General features: G+C 40.1%; 1 protein-coding gene across 2 annotated transcripts in view; it reads right to left on the bottom strand.

Moving 5' to 3' along the window:
* Positions 1-5,534: 5,534 nt before the first annotated feature.
* Positions 5,535-14,806, bottom strand: part of dym (dymeclin) — a 93,478-nt gene continuing 84,206 nt past the window's right edge. For both annotated transcript variants that reach the window (XM_064306875.1, XM_064306874.1), the window contains one exon: positions 5,535-7,574. In XM_064306875.1, the coding sequence (XP_064162945.1) occupies positions 7,425-7,574 (150 nt within the window). In that variant the 3' untranslated portion in view covers positions 5,535-7,424. The remainder of the gene's footprint in view (positions 7,575-14,806) is intronic.

The following is a 14,806-nucleotide window of genomic DNA, read 5'->3' as shown; positions in this document are numbered from 1 at the left end:
TACTTCTGGCCCTTTAAGCGGTTGCAATGGCCGGGCGGACAGAGATCTCTTGTGTGAGCGAAGAATACCGCTGTAGCCTAATTGTGTCCTAGACAGTAGGGGAGGCGCAGTATGTTAATATGGGTGCCAGTCAGTGTCGCTGCAGGGCAATGGGATGGATGATAATGATGATGGGATATGTGTGTTTGGGAGGCGCCGCCAGTCAATGGCTCGGTCCCATTGTTCCCAGATTCCCCACTGGCGCCGCACAAGAGCTGTAGTCAACTAGCAACGTCCGAGATTTAAGGTAGTCTGGCAGTTGCTCGCTGCAGTAGGGGGGAGAGTTTCGTTTTACGCAGTCTGTTTCAACCCACTGCAATTTCTTGTCGCCGGTTTGATGACTCTCTCACAGTGCTACTTTAAACCTGGAACGCGAGTCACTTTCTTGGTTCTGGATTGCCTCAGGAAATACGGGACAAAACACACTGGAAGAACTGATATAAATTTAGCACAATATTTCCGTTTTTACTGATTTGGGTAGTTCTTTTTAAAAATAGGCAATATTTATTAGGTACAATATTCAAACTATCTTTCAAACCCTGCTGTCTGTTTGGTTATATAGCTTTATGTCTCATTTCTATTACTTCTAATTACACCTCAGTGTGGCTTAAAACGATCTTACTCCACTTCAGCAACATTAAAGTGATCCTGAAAATACTGGACTTAGAATCTCCGAAACAGTCCTCAGTCTTAAGTCAGGCAGAATTTCCACAAACTTCAGCTATTTTATCTGGTATCATTTCATGTCAGTACTCTAGTTGTTGTTTTTTTCAAACACTATTTTGAAATTACCTGTGTTGAGCTGAATATTTTTGGCCCATTTTACCTGACTAACTTAATAAATAATGGAAGTAAGCTGTGTTTGTGTAAGAATATGGTAGCCTAAGCATTTGGCACGAGTCATTGATCTGGTAAAACTGATATCTGATATTCTAAAAATATGAACTGGAAAAATAAAATACAAATCAATTGTTTCATTTGCAGCAGGCTTTAACTTCCTGAAGACTTACAGACTTATATAAAGGCATAGACCTATAGTGCCATTCGCCCTGCAAGGAAAATGGCTTTTTTTCTGCCTTGTCGCCTTCATGTGAATCCAAATGGTTCACACCCCCGTCCCCTGCCAGTATTAAGACTGCTATTTGGAGCCATCTGTCAACATCTGTAGACTCAGAGATGCTTCAGAGATAGTGATTAAGCAGTACGTACATCCAGAGAATTTCAGAATTTGTGCCATGGTACTGGTGTGTGAAAGGGGTTTGTCAGAATTTGGCAAAATAACATGCAGTGGGCATACACTGCAGCTGGAGAAGAGCTGAGTGCAAAGAGAAAAAGAAAGCCCCATCTCTCATTAGCTAATGTCAACTCATGTTACTCTGACAACAAAATAAGCACTTTACACAAACATTTTTAAATCTTCAGCATGACATTATATCATTTTCTACTACAAGAAAAATGTGAATAAATGGAAATAAAAACCCTTCCAGAATTGAATGTACTTTATACAATGAAAGCATGCCAACTGGCTAAAAGAATTATGTATGATGTGACACTTTGAACTTTGTAAAACAATCGATAAAAATGAAACATTTTAACATAAATTTATGCAATGCTTAGCCTGCAAACATTTACATCTTATACTAGGCTTCCCTCCTGCAAATTCTAAAATTAATTTAAAAACGGGGAAAAAATGGGTAACGGCAATAACATTTTTCATTTTTAGGAGGTAAACAAAAGTTAAAGTTTACTTTAATGATTACCATTTCTGTGATTGTGTAAAACTTCAAAGAGGTAAGGAAAGTGCAAAATATCACCCAAACATGCTTTATAACTAAGTCCATTCAAATTTTAAACCCCTTCAACTATGCTGGTTGGTGTACCAGAGTAACAAACACTTCACCTGGGCCACCCAGACATATATGCAAATACCTAAAAAAGAAGTACATACATTAAATGATACCATCTTGCTTTTGTCTTTCAGTTTATTTATTTTTTCAATTGTAAATAATATAAAGACTAGGAAGGCTACACAGGAATCTCATGGAGACAAGTGTTTAAAAAAAAAAAAAAAAGCCTAGTACATTTTTCTCCTCCTGATAAATCCCAAACAAGCATCTTGATTTTGTGCAAGTGATCTTGACACAAATTGCAACTGGTCCACAGAAGAACTGAGTTGGGCATGACTCACCTTGCAAAGTTTTGAATCTGGGGAACTGCAGTAAGTGTCACTGCCCTTGAACTCTGCATTGCTGAATCATGAGGTGTTGCCCTCTGGTCAGTGATGCTGCCCTATAAGGTTATAGCACAAAAGCACTTACCATAGCTCCAGAACATAATCACCAATGGTTTCAATCAAACTGGCCCTCTTTCCCATGACCAAGTTTCCATTGTTTATAATGGCGGCTGTTTTTGGATGGATGAAACAAACTCTCACACCACAGCTTACTGCTTCAGTCCAATGTGTATGATCAGCTTCTGTCTTTGTACTATTGTCTTTGCACTGTGTCCTATTACATGGGCTTACTTGCCTTTGCTGCAGTTCTGCTGAAAATACAGGCGTCTTACATAAATTTTGAATAAAATTTCTTATTTATATATTAAATAAGACACTGCACACATTCTGAAGTGCCCGATTTCAAAATGCAAGCGGGAAATCTCACCTGAGAATTGAAAGTAGCTATTAAACCAGCTAAATTGGGCAGAAAAGATAGGATGCTGATCTTTATCTTTGGTCCATACATGCCTTTTTAAGTGTTGTTCTCCTTGGAAAAAGCAGCATTGTCCTTCATAGGTGGTCAAGTACTCATCAGACCACGGACCGGAAAGCCTGCTTCACACTGCAGCCTCTTGCACATATGGGTTGTTTAGGGAGTATTGTTTTTTTTTTTTACTCTGCTTTGGTTCAGGGCGCTTTGAGTCCAAAGAATAGGAATCAATATAGTAATGGATATCATGATATTCACCCAATTACGTGCCTCTTGATGAATATGAATATGAGTGCTATGCCATCTGCTCACGAAAGAGCACTGCAGCTTAAATGCAAGCACTCCTCTGATGCTCTCACTTACGAGCCAGTGACCATTTTACACCCTATAGTCCACACGAACAGATTGGAGGGGGGAGTAGATCTTGCTGGCAATATTAACCAATCCTACCCTTGGTGGCCAACAGTATCCCACTGCAGTGGACACCCAGGGCATATTCCTGCCTCTAGCCCAATGCATGCTGGGATAGGCTCCGGAACCTCCTGCGACCCTGACCAGGAAAAAGCAAGTATAGATAAAGGATGGATGAATTGTTTAAGTGAAATGGTTTCTTAAATTTTTACCATCACATAAAAAGATTCTATTAGTGTTTTGTTGACTAGTTCATCATTTTGATGGCTCTTTTCCAGTACTATGTGATTTTTTAAAATGGGTACTGCAGTCTTGTATGATAAATTGTAAGTCATAAGAAATATGTATGAGTGATAACAGTAGGTTGTTGCCAGATGGATGCAAATGTGTTTGGGTCAATTGAGTTGTTTATCTTAAACAGAAATAGCCTTGTTTGCATTAGATGTGCATTTTTCAAGAGAAGAACTGAACATATAGGCACTTGTAATGTTTAACAACTCGCTTAAAATGGCCCTGTAAGGCTGTGTTATGACTGACAGACCTAGTATTAACGCCTAAATAGGGGGTGTTAGGGACAGATGGTAGATGGTGTAAATAGTAGTGACAGTGACAAGCAAAGGCAGTTTGTTCACCCAGCATCGTCTACAAGGAGAGAAAGGCTTCAGATAAAAAATGGTGCCATTTATTTCAGTGCCATTTATTTCAGTCAGACAAAGTTACTGTGGCGTGAATAGTCAATGTTTCCCAGCCAGAGCTCAACTTTAACCTACTCCTAATGATTCTATAGCCTTAGTATAATACCACATCATATTTGTGACTCCTGAGACAATACTCCTTGAATCACGCTTGTACATAAACAGCATACAAATACAGTTACGTTTATTTTTGATATGACATCACTCTGAGGATTAAAGGAAAGATTAAAACTGGATATTTACTCAAATGAATTAAGAAGCTCAATAGGGCCTTCACCTAATCAAGAGTAATTATCTTAAATTGATTTTATTAAATACGACTGGATTATGCTATATAATTTGGGGCATTTTAAGTTTAAATAACATTTATTTCTCCACAGACCTGCCAGTGTCATTTAATCTAAAAGCCAGTTATTAAGCCAATATAGTTTGTAAGTTGCCTAGCTGTAGCATATTTCCATTTTAAAAACCAACATTTCCTTAATACAGTTCCCTAAACTGCTCCAGTAACACCATGAAGACTGAGGGGAAAAGGTGGAAAAAGGAATGATTGCAATGTTCCCTTTAGGTATTATAGGAATAGCATGCTTATGAATGTATAAATATTTGTTGAATTTGATGGTGGTGCTGAAATGATGGCTCTAGCAACACTTGGGTTCTGTCTTTATTTTCTTGTGTGTAGATGTTGCTAGTTTCACGTGTCATTTGACAGACAGCTGTATCTCCGACTGTACAGCCCAGTTGTGCTGCCTGTCACCATACTTAGGAACTGGAATGCAGAGTCTACTTTGGGCAAGGGTGACAATTAATGTGGAAACTAACACCTACACTGAGCATGTGCACTTCTAAATCTTTCTACCCCTTCTAAGCCTTACAAGACCAAAAATTAGTTCTCCTATAACTCATGTTTAAAAAAAAATCAATACCAAAGATAACTTCAACTGTCTTTAAACCTATTTACATTGAATTTTAACTGAAAGCATTCCAAGATTAAATATAAACCAGTTATTCTTCCTTAACCACAGCATTAAAATAAGACAGGGAGTTATTCATTCAACTGTGGTACAGCCAAATATATACTGTATTTCACAGACTCAACCTTGAGCATAATGTGCTTTAAAACTTCTTTGAATGCAAACACAGGTGTTTAGTCAGTGCTTGTATGTCCGGCCATTCCTCAAAAACACCAACTACAGTATATCTGCCTTGCCCTTGTAGCTGATTTTTAATAACTGAATGAAGTCTGTCATCGCTAGTGTTCAGGTCACAGCTACAGCATCAAACATCTGGCAGGGGAAAGCTTTGTTCCAACTACATTACCCAGAAGTCAAAGGGAGATTCAGCACAGGTAGCCACCTGTGGTGCAAGACTATGATAGGTGAGGTGGAATGATCCCTCAAAACAAAAAATTTGCCATCTTCCAAGTGTCTAAAGCACCTAATACTTCAAGTGCCATGGGAGGCTTCAAATAAAAAAAATATGTATATTTTCCCAGGTTCTAAGCTTTCCTTTCTTTGAACTTGCAAGTCTTTGTATTGCAGTTATGAGTTTAGTTAATTTCACTTGTTAGAAACCACTATTCTGTGCAAATGTCTTCACGTGTACGTTTTTCAAGGCCATGTTTGCCAAACAACAAACATAATTCTCTGTGTAATATTGGGATAAGAATCGGTTATCATACACATTTTTCTTATTGGTTTTTTAATTTTTTATTGATATAGGTTTACACAGAGGGGAAGATAACCATTGCATTGTAAGCAGGAAGAGGCTTTGGGGAAGATATTCTCATATTCTCAAATTTAAGCCTAGTCTTTTTAATTTGTAAAATATATTATTTTGTGTCATTTTGTTACCTGAGAGTAAAGTAACATTCCAGAGTTATGTCTGTACATGCAAAGCCTTCCTTCGGCCTTTCTTCAGCTGCATATGAGCTTGTAAAATAAATAAAACATCTTTTTATCTCAGTCCATAAACACACCACCAAATAAGAAATTGGTAAGAAAAGCATTTTACTCCATAGTACTTGTGCAGGGATCTGTTGTGTAACAGTAATGTTTGCAACCCAGTATCAGAATATAGCCTGCAGGGAAAAGAAACTGCAACCCCTTTCCCCTTAACAGCACCTCAAGCCTCATATTTTTAGCTAAGGCAATGCATACATATCATATTGTACAATGTATACAATAAATGCACCACATCCCTCTTTTTCTTTTTAAGTAAAACAAGACATAAGAAAATATCCAAAATCACAAAGAATGTCTTCTTTCCAGATTGTCTGGGAAGAAGAAATGGGATAATGCAACAAACATGCTGTTTGTAATTGTCTAAACATTCATGCAATCCCTGAACTATATGGTAATTGGATCACTTTAATGTTAAATGTGTAGGTAACCATCAAATGTACATTTTGTACACATTTGTCTGCCCTCCTATTGGTTTTTAAAAAATCCACACTTCCCAGTTGCTACAAATCATCCTATTGTGTCCTAAAAGTCATAAACTCAAATGAAGTTCTATGCGGAAAAGCCAATTCTAGTTGGTTCTACTGATGGAATCCGAAATGTTTATTTGGGGTTCTAACATCACAACTCCTAATTGGAAATAAATAAATAAATAAAATAAAAAAAATCAGATAAAATTTTTAAACAGAGTGGGGGAAAAAAAAAAGATTGTGCACATCAAAACATTGGGCTGACTTGTTTTAGCTAGCATGCAACAGTACAATGTGTATGTTTTGGTTCGCAGCCATGCAATAATGATGAAATTTGCCCTTGAGTTGTGTCGTACAAATGAGCTGCTTTACAAATGAATCCAGTCCTTGAAAGGCTGGGCTTGAATTTCATTTCTCTCTCCATTAAACCAAAATACCAAAACAATTTTGTAGCACTTTTTATGTGGGGAACGGAGGAGAACAACGTCAAGACCTTCAGAGGCAATCTTGTGAAAGGAGTTCTGCTGACAGAAATGTTTTTTTTTTCTGTCTTATGTACATCCCCTTTTTTGGGGACCTCTTGGAAACAAATCCTGTCTACAGGTTAGGAAGAAACCCAAATAATTTCTCAATTAAATATCTGGAACAGTTTTCTACAATCGGGCTCCATGAAAGCAGGGAAGAAAAGCTTTTAAAATACTGATTTAGCCGTCGCCATGTTATTACATTGTACCCATAATTCAGTGCGGCTGCACGTTTCTCTACCCTCAAATCCCAATGCTACAGCAGTGGAGGTGCCTTCTTTACTTTACAAACTTTCTGCTGATAACAGCCAAAACCAAGAAAGCGCGTGGGACAGTCTTCAATATGTACAGGAAAAACTGCGCAGTAGCGCTTTGAAGGAAGACAAACAGAACAGAAACAGAATGACCAGAAACTCCTCTGTTGGGTTTGGATGGAGGCACTTCCAAAGCTACTTACAGACACGCTTCTATATCTCTCTTACACACGCACACGCACACTTGTAGATGCACAAATGTGTACACTCATGCACAGATATCACCAGAGTGCAGATCTGCTGACACATGGCCATACACATAAGCAAGTGCACACACAAGCAGATGGATACATACACAGACACACTCAGCCGGAGTCCATACTGAAGAGCTCAATACCCTGTGGGCTCCAGTGAAGGCCCACCCCGGAGTTGAAGACGAGAGACCAGACATATGGGATGAAGAAATCTTCGGGCTGGTCCTCCTCCACATATTTGAACTTCAGCTCTGGAAACTTCTGCACAGGATATACAACAGTGCAGAAATGGTGAAAACACAATCATGGTGAACCACACATTTCATAAATAACAGTGAATAGCTGAGCTCTCTAAATATTCTGACATTAACGTAAAAAAGGTAAGCAGCTGTGCCAGTTGTGCCAGACGATCGATAGGGCATCCAGGGATTGTGTTGCTTTACGGTGCCTTATATTGCTTATACACTGCTTACACCATACATACGATGTTGCACATAAGCATACTCATCACATTCTGAAGCCATATACACCTCCTGCTCTCTTAAAAGGAGAAAATAAGCAGAGGTTCTAAAGTAGAATTCTAATTTAGAATGCTTCCACATTGAATTGGCAATCCTTAATTTTTCCATATAAAAAAGCCATATTTGATGCCTTTTCACAATGCCATTTTTGTAGCAATCTCGATGCAATGTGTTTGCATCTGTAATTGCTGTTGTACATGCTATTTTCCACCGGTGGTGTCGGTGCGACAATCCCGCCAAGTATTCAAATGTGATGACGCACGCACAGGAACTGGCATGCCAAATGCGAAAGAGCAAGCGTTTGAAATCCAAAGAGCGTCCTTAAAATTAGGATTGATATGTTGCTCAATATTACTGTGCCAGATGACATTATTGGTTGTCTCGAGGCAGCCTAATTTCTCCAAACCATGCTACCACCAGTTTATCTTCTAAGAAAAATAACCACTCAATGTGCTCCTAGTAATAGCTTTGTTTTGAATGGAACTCTGGTATTGGACAGCTTCAGCCTGTGGTGAAAACACCATTTTCTTGACTTAAAAGTCTGGAAAACAAACAAAATGGTCATCAGTAGTAGAACAACACCCCACAGCCCCAATCCCATAGTCATCAATAATGATATAATACAGAGAGTGGACAGCTACAAATACCTGGCCACCATCATTGAGAACAAGTGCCCCATTGAAGAGGACAGTGAAAGGTCCACCTCAACAAGCCAGTTCACTTTCTCTGCAAACTAAGGAAATATATTATTACCAACCTAACTGTTTTGAAAGCTCACTTGCAGTTGCCTTATTGAATCTATTCAAGTTTTAGTATTGCATCCTTTGGTTCCCTCCCCACCATCAACCAGAACAGACTGGAGAGAAGAGTCTTCCTAAGCAACAAAACTGTGAGTGTGCCACAGTGCAGCCTCAAAGACATCTAACAGGGGCGGACAGACAGAAAGGGCAGAGATACTGTCGCTGACCTCACCCAGCCCCTTAACACCCAGTCTGCCATCCTACCATCTGGACGTCACACACGGCCCCCTGAAGGGGCCTTTCAAGCTCTGTTCCTGTGCCCATTAGGCTTCCGAACTGCGACGGTAGCGTCCGGTTGTCATATCTCTGTAGAACACACACATACCCTTTAGACATGGACACTGCCTCCTCCCTTTTTATATTTCGCTGGACTGATAAAATATTTCCTTGTGCGTGTGTGTATGTGTGAGTGTATTGTACTTTGGTACTTTTTTTTATATGTAGACAGCACCAAAAGTTTCCCTTCGGGGGGGAAAAAATCTAGTTTTTTGATCTATATTCTCAATAATGTAGAATATTATGCCTCAGGTGTTAACACCAGGGCTGTAGAGGAGGATAAACACACGTAAATGAGGCAGAACATTTAATCACCTATTTTCCATTTAAGAGCGTTGATTAACCTTTCACATTGCTTCAGTTTTCCACAAAGTTACAGTCTCCATTTAGTAAACAATGCAAAAGATAAGGCTGTTAGAAAAACACTAGGGAGGCAAGCATCCTGTACCATAGATGGCCTGTATGTTATGGATCCATGTTCACTACCAATCTCTCTTCAAAGTTTCCTGCTTCTACCGCGTCATTGCACTGTATCGGCTGGTGGGCACTGCTATATGAAAATAAGTGATGTAGGCTAAGAAAAGTACAAAGAATTTTAAATAATAAAAACAAAAAATGTTTTTACTGTGTTTTTCCTTAGCTAGCTCTGCTAGACTGGACTAGCTAGATGCATGAAGCTTGATAGGCAACTAGCTAAATAGCTAACGTTATTAATAGTATTTGAGAGCTCTACAAGTATGGATCGGCTACTGAACGTTCTGTTCCAGACCTTAGAATGCAGTGTGTCAAGACCCCTCCTTTAATTCCCCAGCTTTTGGCATCCTTGGGTAATGGTAAGCATGTTTGGTTCTTCAGTAGCAGTTTATTTTGATTCATATAAACTTGTAACCTTGTGGATAAATCACTTTTGGTTTGCATTCGTTTCAGAGGCTGTTCAAACTAATCTTACTGACTATTAGTTATAGTGCTAATGATAATTTCACTTTTTTAGTGAAATTGTATTACTGCCAAAAACATTGAAAATCTGAAAATAAATTGTTTAATTCTATTGTCAGCCATTGATTAATTGCAATATTCATATTCTTACTGTATATTGATTATTTCCCCCTTATTATTCTCTTTGTAAATTTTATACAGACACATAATTTAGGATAGGTGTCATTTAATTGAGGAAATTCATATTGAAAAGAGACTGAATTAACAAATTGGTTCTGAGAGGGGACTGAATTGAGGGAACAGTTTTGAACACAATCAGAGTGAATTGATACTAAAAGATTTAATGGGAAACAAATTACATGAAAAGGAATGTATCCCACCAAAAGCATATCATATTGTACGCCAGGATGGAAAATGAGCAGGCCCAGAGTTTACCCCTTTTTTTTTTTTTTTTAACCACTACAGCACTGGTTAAAAAAATAATGTAATCGTAGCCACATCCTTAGGTAAATGCATTCACAGGCAATTAACCTACAGCCGGGTGAGTGATGAACCTACTGAGGCACATGCCGATTTCTTTAACTGACAAATGTTATTAAAAAAAAAGTAAAAAAATAAAAAAACAATCTTGCAGATCCCAGGTTTCAGTTGTTGACCTGTACAGAAACTCCATACCCTAAGCATCCAATTAAAGGCTCTTTCAGTCAGGGAAATGGTTCTTTATTTGGCTACTCTTTCAAGTCATTATATCTTAGATTCGGAAAGACAGGTCCTAATACTGTCCTAATTTGTCCTAATACTGTAGCTTATTCTTCTGCCTAGTTGGCTTTGCAGATGTTAGGCCAGAATAGCGTTCACTGTTCTCGGCTAGAAATAGCTGTACAAAATAAGTATTGTACCTTACTGAACCCGTGTTCAGCAGTTTTCTACGACCATGAAATGCACTTTTTTTGTACGTCGCTTTGGATAAAAGCGTCTGCCAAATTAATGTAATGTAATGTAACAGGTCCTCCAAGATGTTAGTTAGCATTGCCCTTCAAGTTTATCCATTTTAATCTGCTTTTATACTTGGTCTATAATGGGCAGGCAAGGAAAGACACTCACATATTACTCCCTTATTACTGCCGTGCTGAAAAGAAGTCCAAAATGTCATTTGAGCCCAGCTCTGATTACAGGCCATTTCAGCGAATGAGGGTGCAGGTTAACAGGTGAAGGGAATGCTGGGATGCCTCTATTTAGGGATGCTTGTGTGTGAAATGAAGGTAGGTGTGTGTGTGTGTGTGTGTGTGTGTGCGTGCGTGAGAGAGAGAGACAGAGAGAGGAGGTTGCCCACCACATGTCACTGTCCCTGTCCTGTCCTAAAGGGGAGTCATCTTCCAAGGAGATCCGCCAGAGATAAAACACAGGCCCAATCTATTATTTATAATCTGCCGGTCGTAGCCAACAATATCCCAGTGCAGCCTGGCAGCAGGCACGCAGACAGGAGGGAGATGGCCACAGTGGCTCCATCAATAATACAGCAATATGTCATCATATTCCCACAGTCCGTAGTGTCAAGTGTTTGCCCACGTCAGGCCCAACAGAATCACAATCACCAGACGTACAGATTGGTCCAAAAACCACATCCGTCACCCTACCTCCAGCGGGACGAGGGAACGCCTGGTCACGCGTGCGCCCGCAACGGGACACACGTGCATCGCTGCCACGCAGGCTGCCCTCACCGCCCCGCCCCTCCCCCCCCCCACGGCCCCCCTGTCAAGCACACAGCCATCTATTGCTCATCCCTGGCCTGGCTCCAAGGACGCCTTGTGCCTGCAGACCGGCTCAGCCCAGCCGCCTGGCAGTTAGTGCCCCCTGACCACAGCTGGGAGCCAATATCTCAATTCTCTGCCCCCCCCCTTCTGCTACTGAAAGAACATCCTTTCAGCCAGCAGACAGGCAGGGTCCAGTCCAGACAAACGCACACATATGTGAATATAAAAACAAACATACACCACTATGAAAACAATCATACACAAAACACACAGACATATAAACATGGAAATTCAGCGAGATAGCATCTCACTAAACAAGCAATGTCTCTCAATGGTGGAGGTACTTCTTTACTTAGTCAGAATCCAGCTTTGCGCTGGAAAATGGCCCATATTACAGTAGAGAGGCAGGAACACTGTCCCCACCTTTCCTAGTGGAGATCCCCATTGAGTCATCAGGAAAGTTAGGATTAAAAAAAAAAAAACCCTCACTAAGATATTACCTTATTAAAATTCACCAAATTTACATCTAAACTTGCAGCCTACTTCCTAACTTTCCCAACGACTTCACATTTCCCGGCACTTATACAAGACCTCCTTATACTGAAATGTGAAAGCAGAAAGGCATCTATCGAAATATTACTCCTATAAATTACACTACAAGGCCAAAAGTATGTGGACACCTGCCAACATCTCAACCAAAAATATGGGCATTAATATAGACTTGGTCCACCCTTTGCAGCTATAACAACCTCAATGCTTTTGGGAAGGCTTCATACTCAATGTTGGGGCATTGTTTCAGGGATTTGCTTCCATTCAGCCAGAACAGCATTAGTGAGCTTGGGCACTGAGCTTGGCTTGGCTTTCCAATTGATCCCAAAGGTATTAAATGGGGTTGAGGTTAGGGCTCTGGGCAGGCCAGTCAAGTTCTTCCACACCGTTCTCAACAAAACCATTTCTATATGGAGCACGCTGTGTGCCCGGGGGCACTGTCATGCTGAAACAGGAAAGGGACTTCCCCAAACTGTTGGGGAAGCACAGAATAATCTATAATGTGATTGTGTGCTGTAGTATTAAGATTTACCTTCACTGAAACTAAGGGGCCTAGCCCAAACCACAAAAAACAGCCCCAGACCAAGGGGTGTCCAGATACCTTTGGCCATATAGTGTATCATTAACCCTGGTCATTGATGGAGCATTATAAATAAAAAAAAATAAAAAAACTGAATACCCACGTACACACTGTACTGCTTGTTGACGTCAGCTGATTAAGAAGCATGAACTATGCTTTAGGCGTAACAGTGGACATGTGGCTATAGATACTGCAATCAGGCCCATCCAGAAGTGTGAAACTGCGTGGAAGGACTGAATCAACTGCAATGCTCTCTGGTGAGAAACTGCCCCCACTCACCTTTTTACAAACGTACCATTTCTTATGCTAATGTTCTTAAGTGAATAAACTGTAGGGTTAATGACAGAAGTGTATGAACATCAAGGAAATCAACCTTCTTTAAATTAAGTTCTGCATGATTTGAGGAGTCCCTTATGCAAGCTGGATCTGGGCCATAAGGCCATAGAAACTGAGGCGAGAGAAGCGTAGAAACACACAGAAATTAAGCATACCCGAGGCGTTGTGGAATAAACACAACCAAAATGGCAAAGGAAGACCAGAAACCGTAATGAATGGTTGATCTCGCTTAACAAAATATAGAGGCCCGTGTGTGGCTGTTTGGGATTGGGATCTGCTGACACCACAATCTTTAAGCCCCCTCAAAAACAACAACTTCCCTCAAAAAAGTAAAAAAAAAAAAGAAAAAAAAAGAAGCTTTGTTGAGAGCACAGTGCGCACGCTGGTGGGGAGGGGGTGACCATGGGCCTCTGGAGACTCAGGCGGTGAGCAGGCTCCCCTTCCAAGGAGCCAGACTGTCTATTGCTTATCACTACAGAACACGGCAGCGCTGGCCAAACAATAAATTCCACAGGCGCTGTTGCTAAAAGTCGTTGAGCCTGATAGCCCGAGTAACAACATGGGCCTGTCTCTGTTGATATTCAAATTGAAAGGGGGGGAGAGAAAGGGCCGGGGGCCGCTGGCCGACTGGCTGGCTGGCTGGACCTCGCTGGTGCCACCGTCTCTGCCTGGGGGAGAGGGTGCGAGACAGAATACGGGCAGTCTGGACTGTGTCACCGGGGGGAGAACACGGGCCTCCCTGCAGTATTCCCACCTTCTGCTTTTTTTAACTTCTGCATGGGTGGACTTCTCGGGTGTTATTTGTCAATCTGCCTCATTTATTTACAAGTCAAATCTGTGGATCTGTCTGTATATTTAGAGTCTAACATCCATTAGCATTTTTTTTAAAGAACACCTTAACAGACTGTTTTAAAGCACTGAAATAAAAAACTGTGGGTATTTATATGAATGCAACATAAGAAAGGAAATGTAATGTAAAGAAAATAATTTGATTAATGAAATATTTATGAATGTTAAATTCAATATATAATGGTTCAGTTTGATCAAGCAGTACAATATTCAGAAACAAATTGCAATACAGTTGTTTTTTGTTCTCTGCTCATTTGTTTTTTATAAGAAAGAAAAAAATACAAGCACACAGTGTTCTTACTGAAATGAACTGAAGGTAGTGAATTACACCAGCATAATGTTCAGGTTAGTATGCAGACACATGCCAGATAATATTCTTAAAATTCACAACTGCAATGCACATGGCTTGTGTGACAACGCCTGTGGATGTTTCGCAAATTGTCTATCGGGGGACCTAAAATCTCAATCACCGCCTTGAGAGAATGTGGAATTCAGACATAAACCTTTGCATGAATGCTCGTCAGAAGTTAGCGCATGAATGGTAATCAAACATTTAGGGTTTGCATAACATTTTAATTAATTAAAATAAAAATTAGTATTTGCAAAACCGCTTTCCAAACACCAGCAGTTAGCCGAGTTTGATCAATACTATGACAAAGGATTCGTAGAGATAATGGAAATATGGTAACATGTTACTTGAACCTTTCGACATAAGGCTGAAAAAACGGTTATACACATGACATAACAGTGGTCACAAGATGGCATGACAGATGATGTTAAACTGTCATCGCCTTTATCGGTTAACGGTATGACAAATGATGAAATAACCTGTGATCATCTGTTACGCCATCTTGTGACAGCTGTTATGCCATGTGTATAACAAGGTTATGTC

The sequence above is a fragment of the Anguilla rostrata genome, chromosome 14 (assembly GCF_018555375.3).
Source record: "Anguilla rostrata isolate EN2019 chromosome 14, ASM1855537v3, whole genome shotgun sequence".
Classification (NCBI taxonomy): Eukaryota; Metazoa; Chordata; class Actinopteri; order Anguilliformes; family Anguillidae; genus Anguilla; species Anguilla rostrata.
Note: the sequence above shows the minus strand (reverse complement) of the source record. Positions and strands in the feature narration are given on the sequence as shown.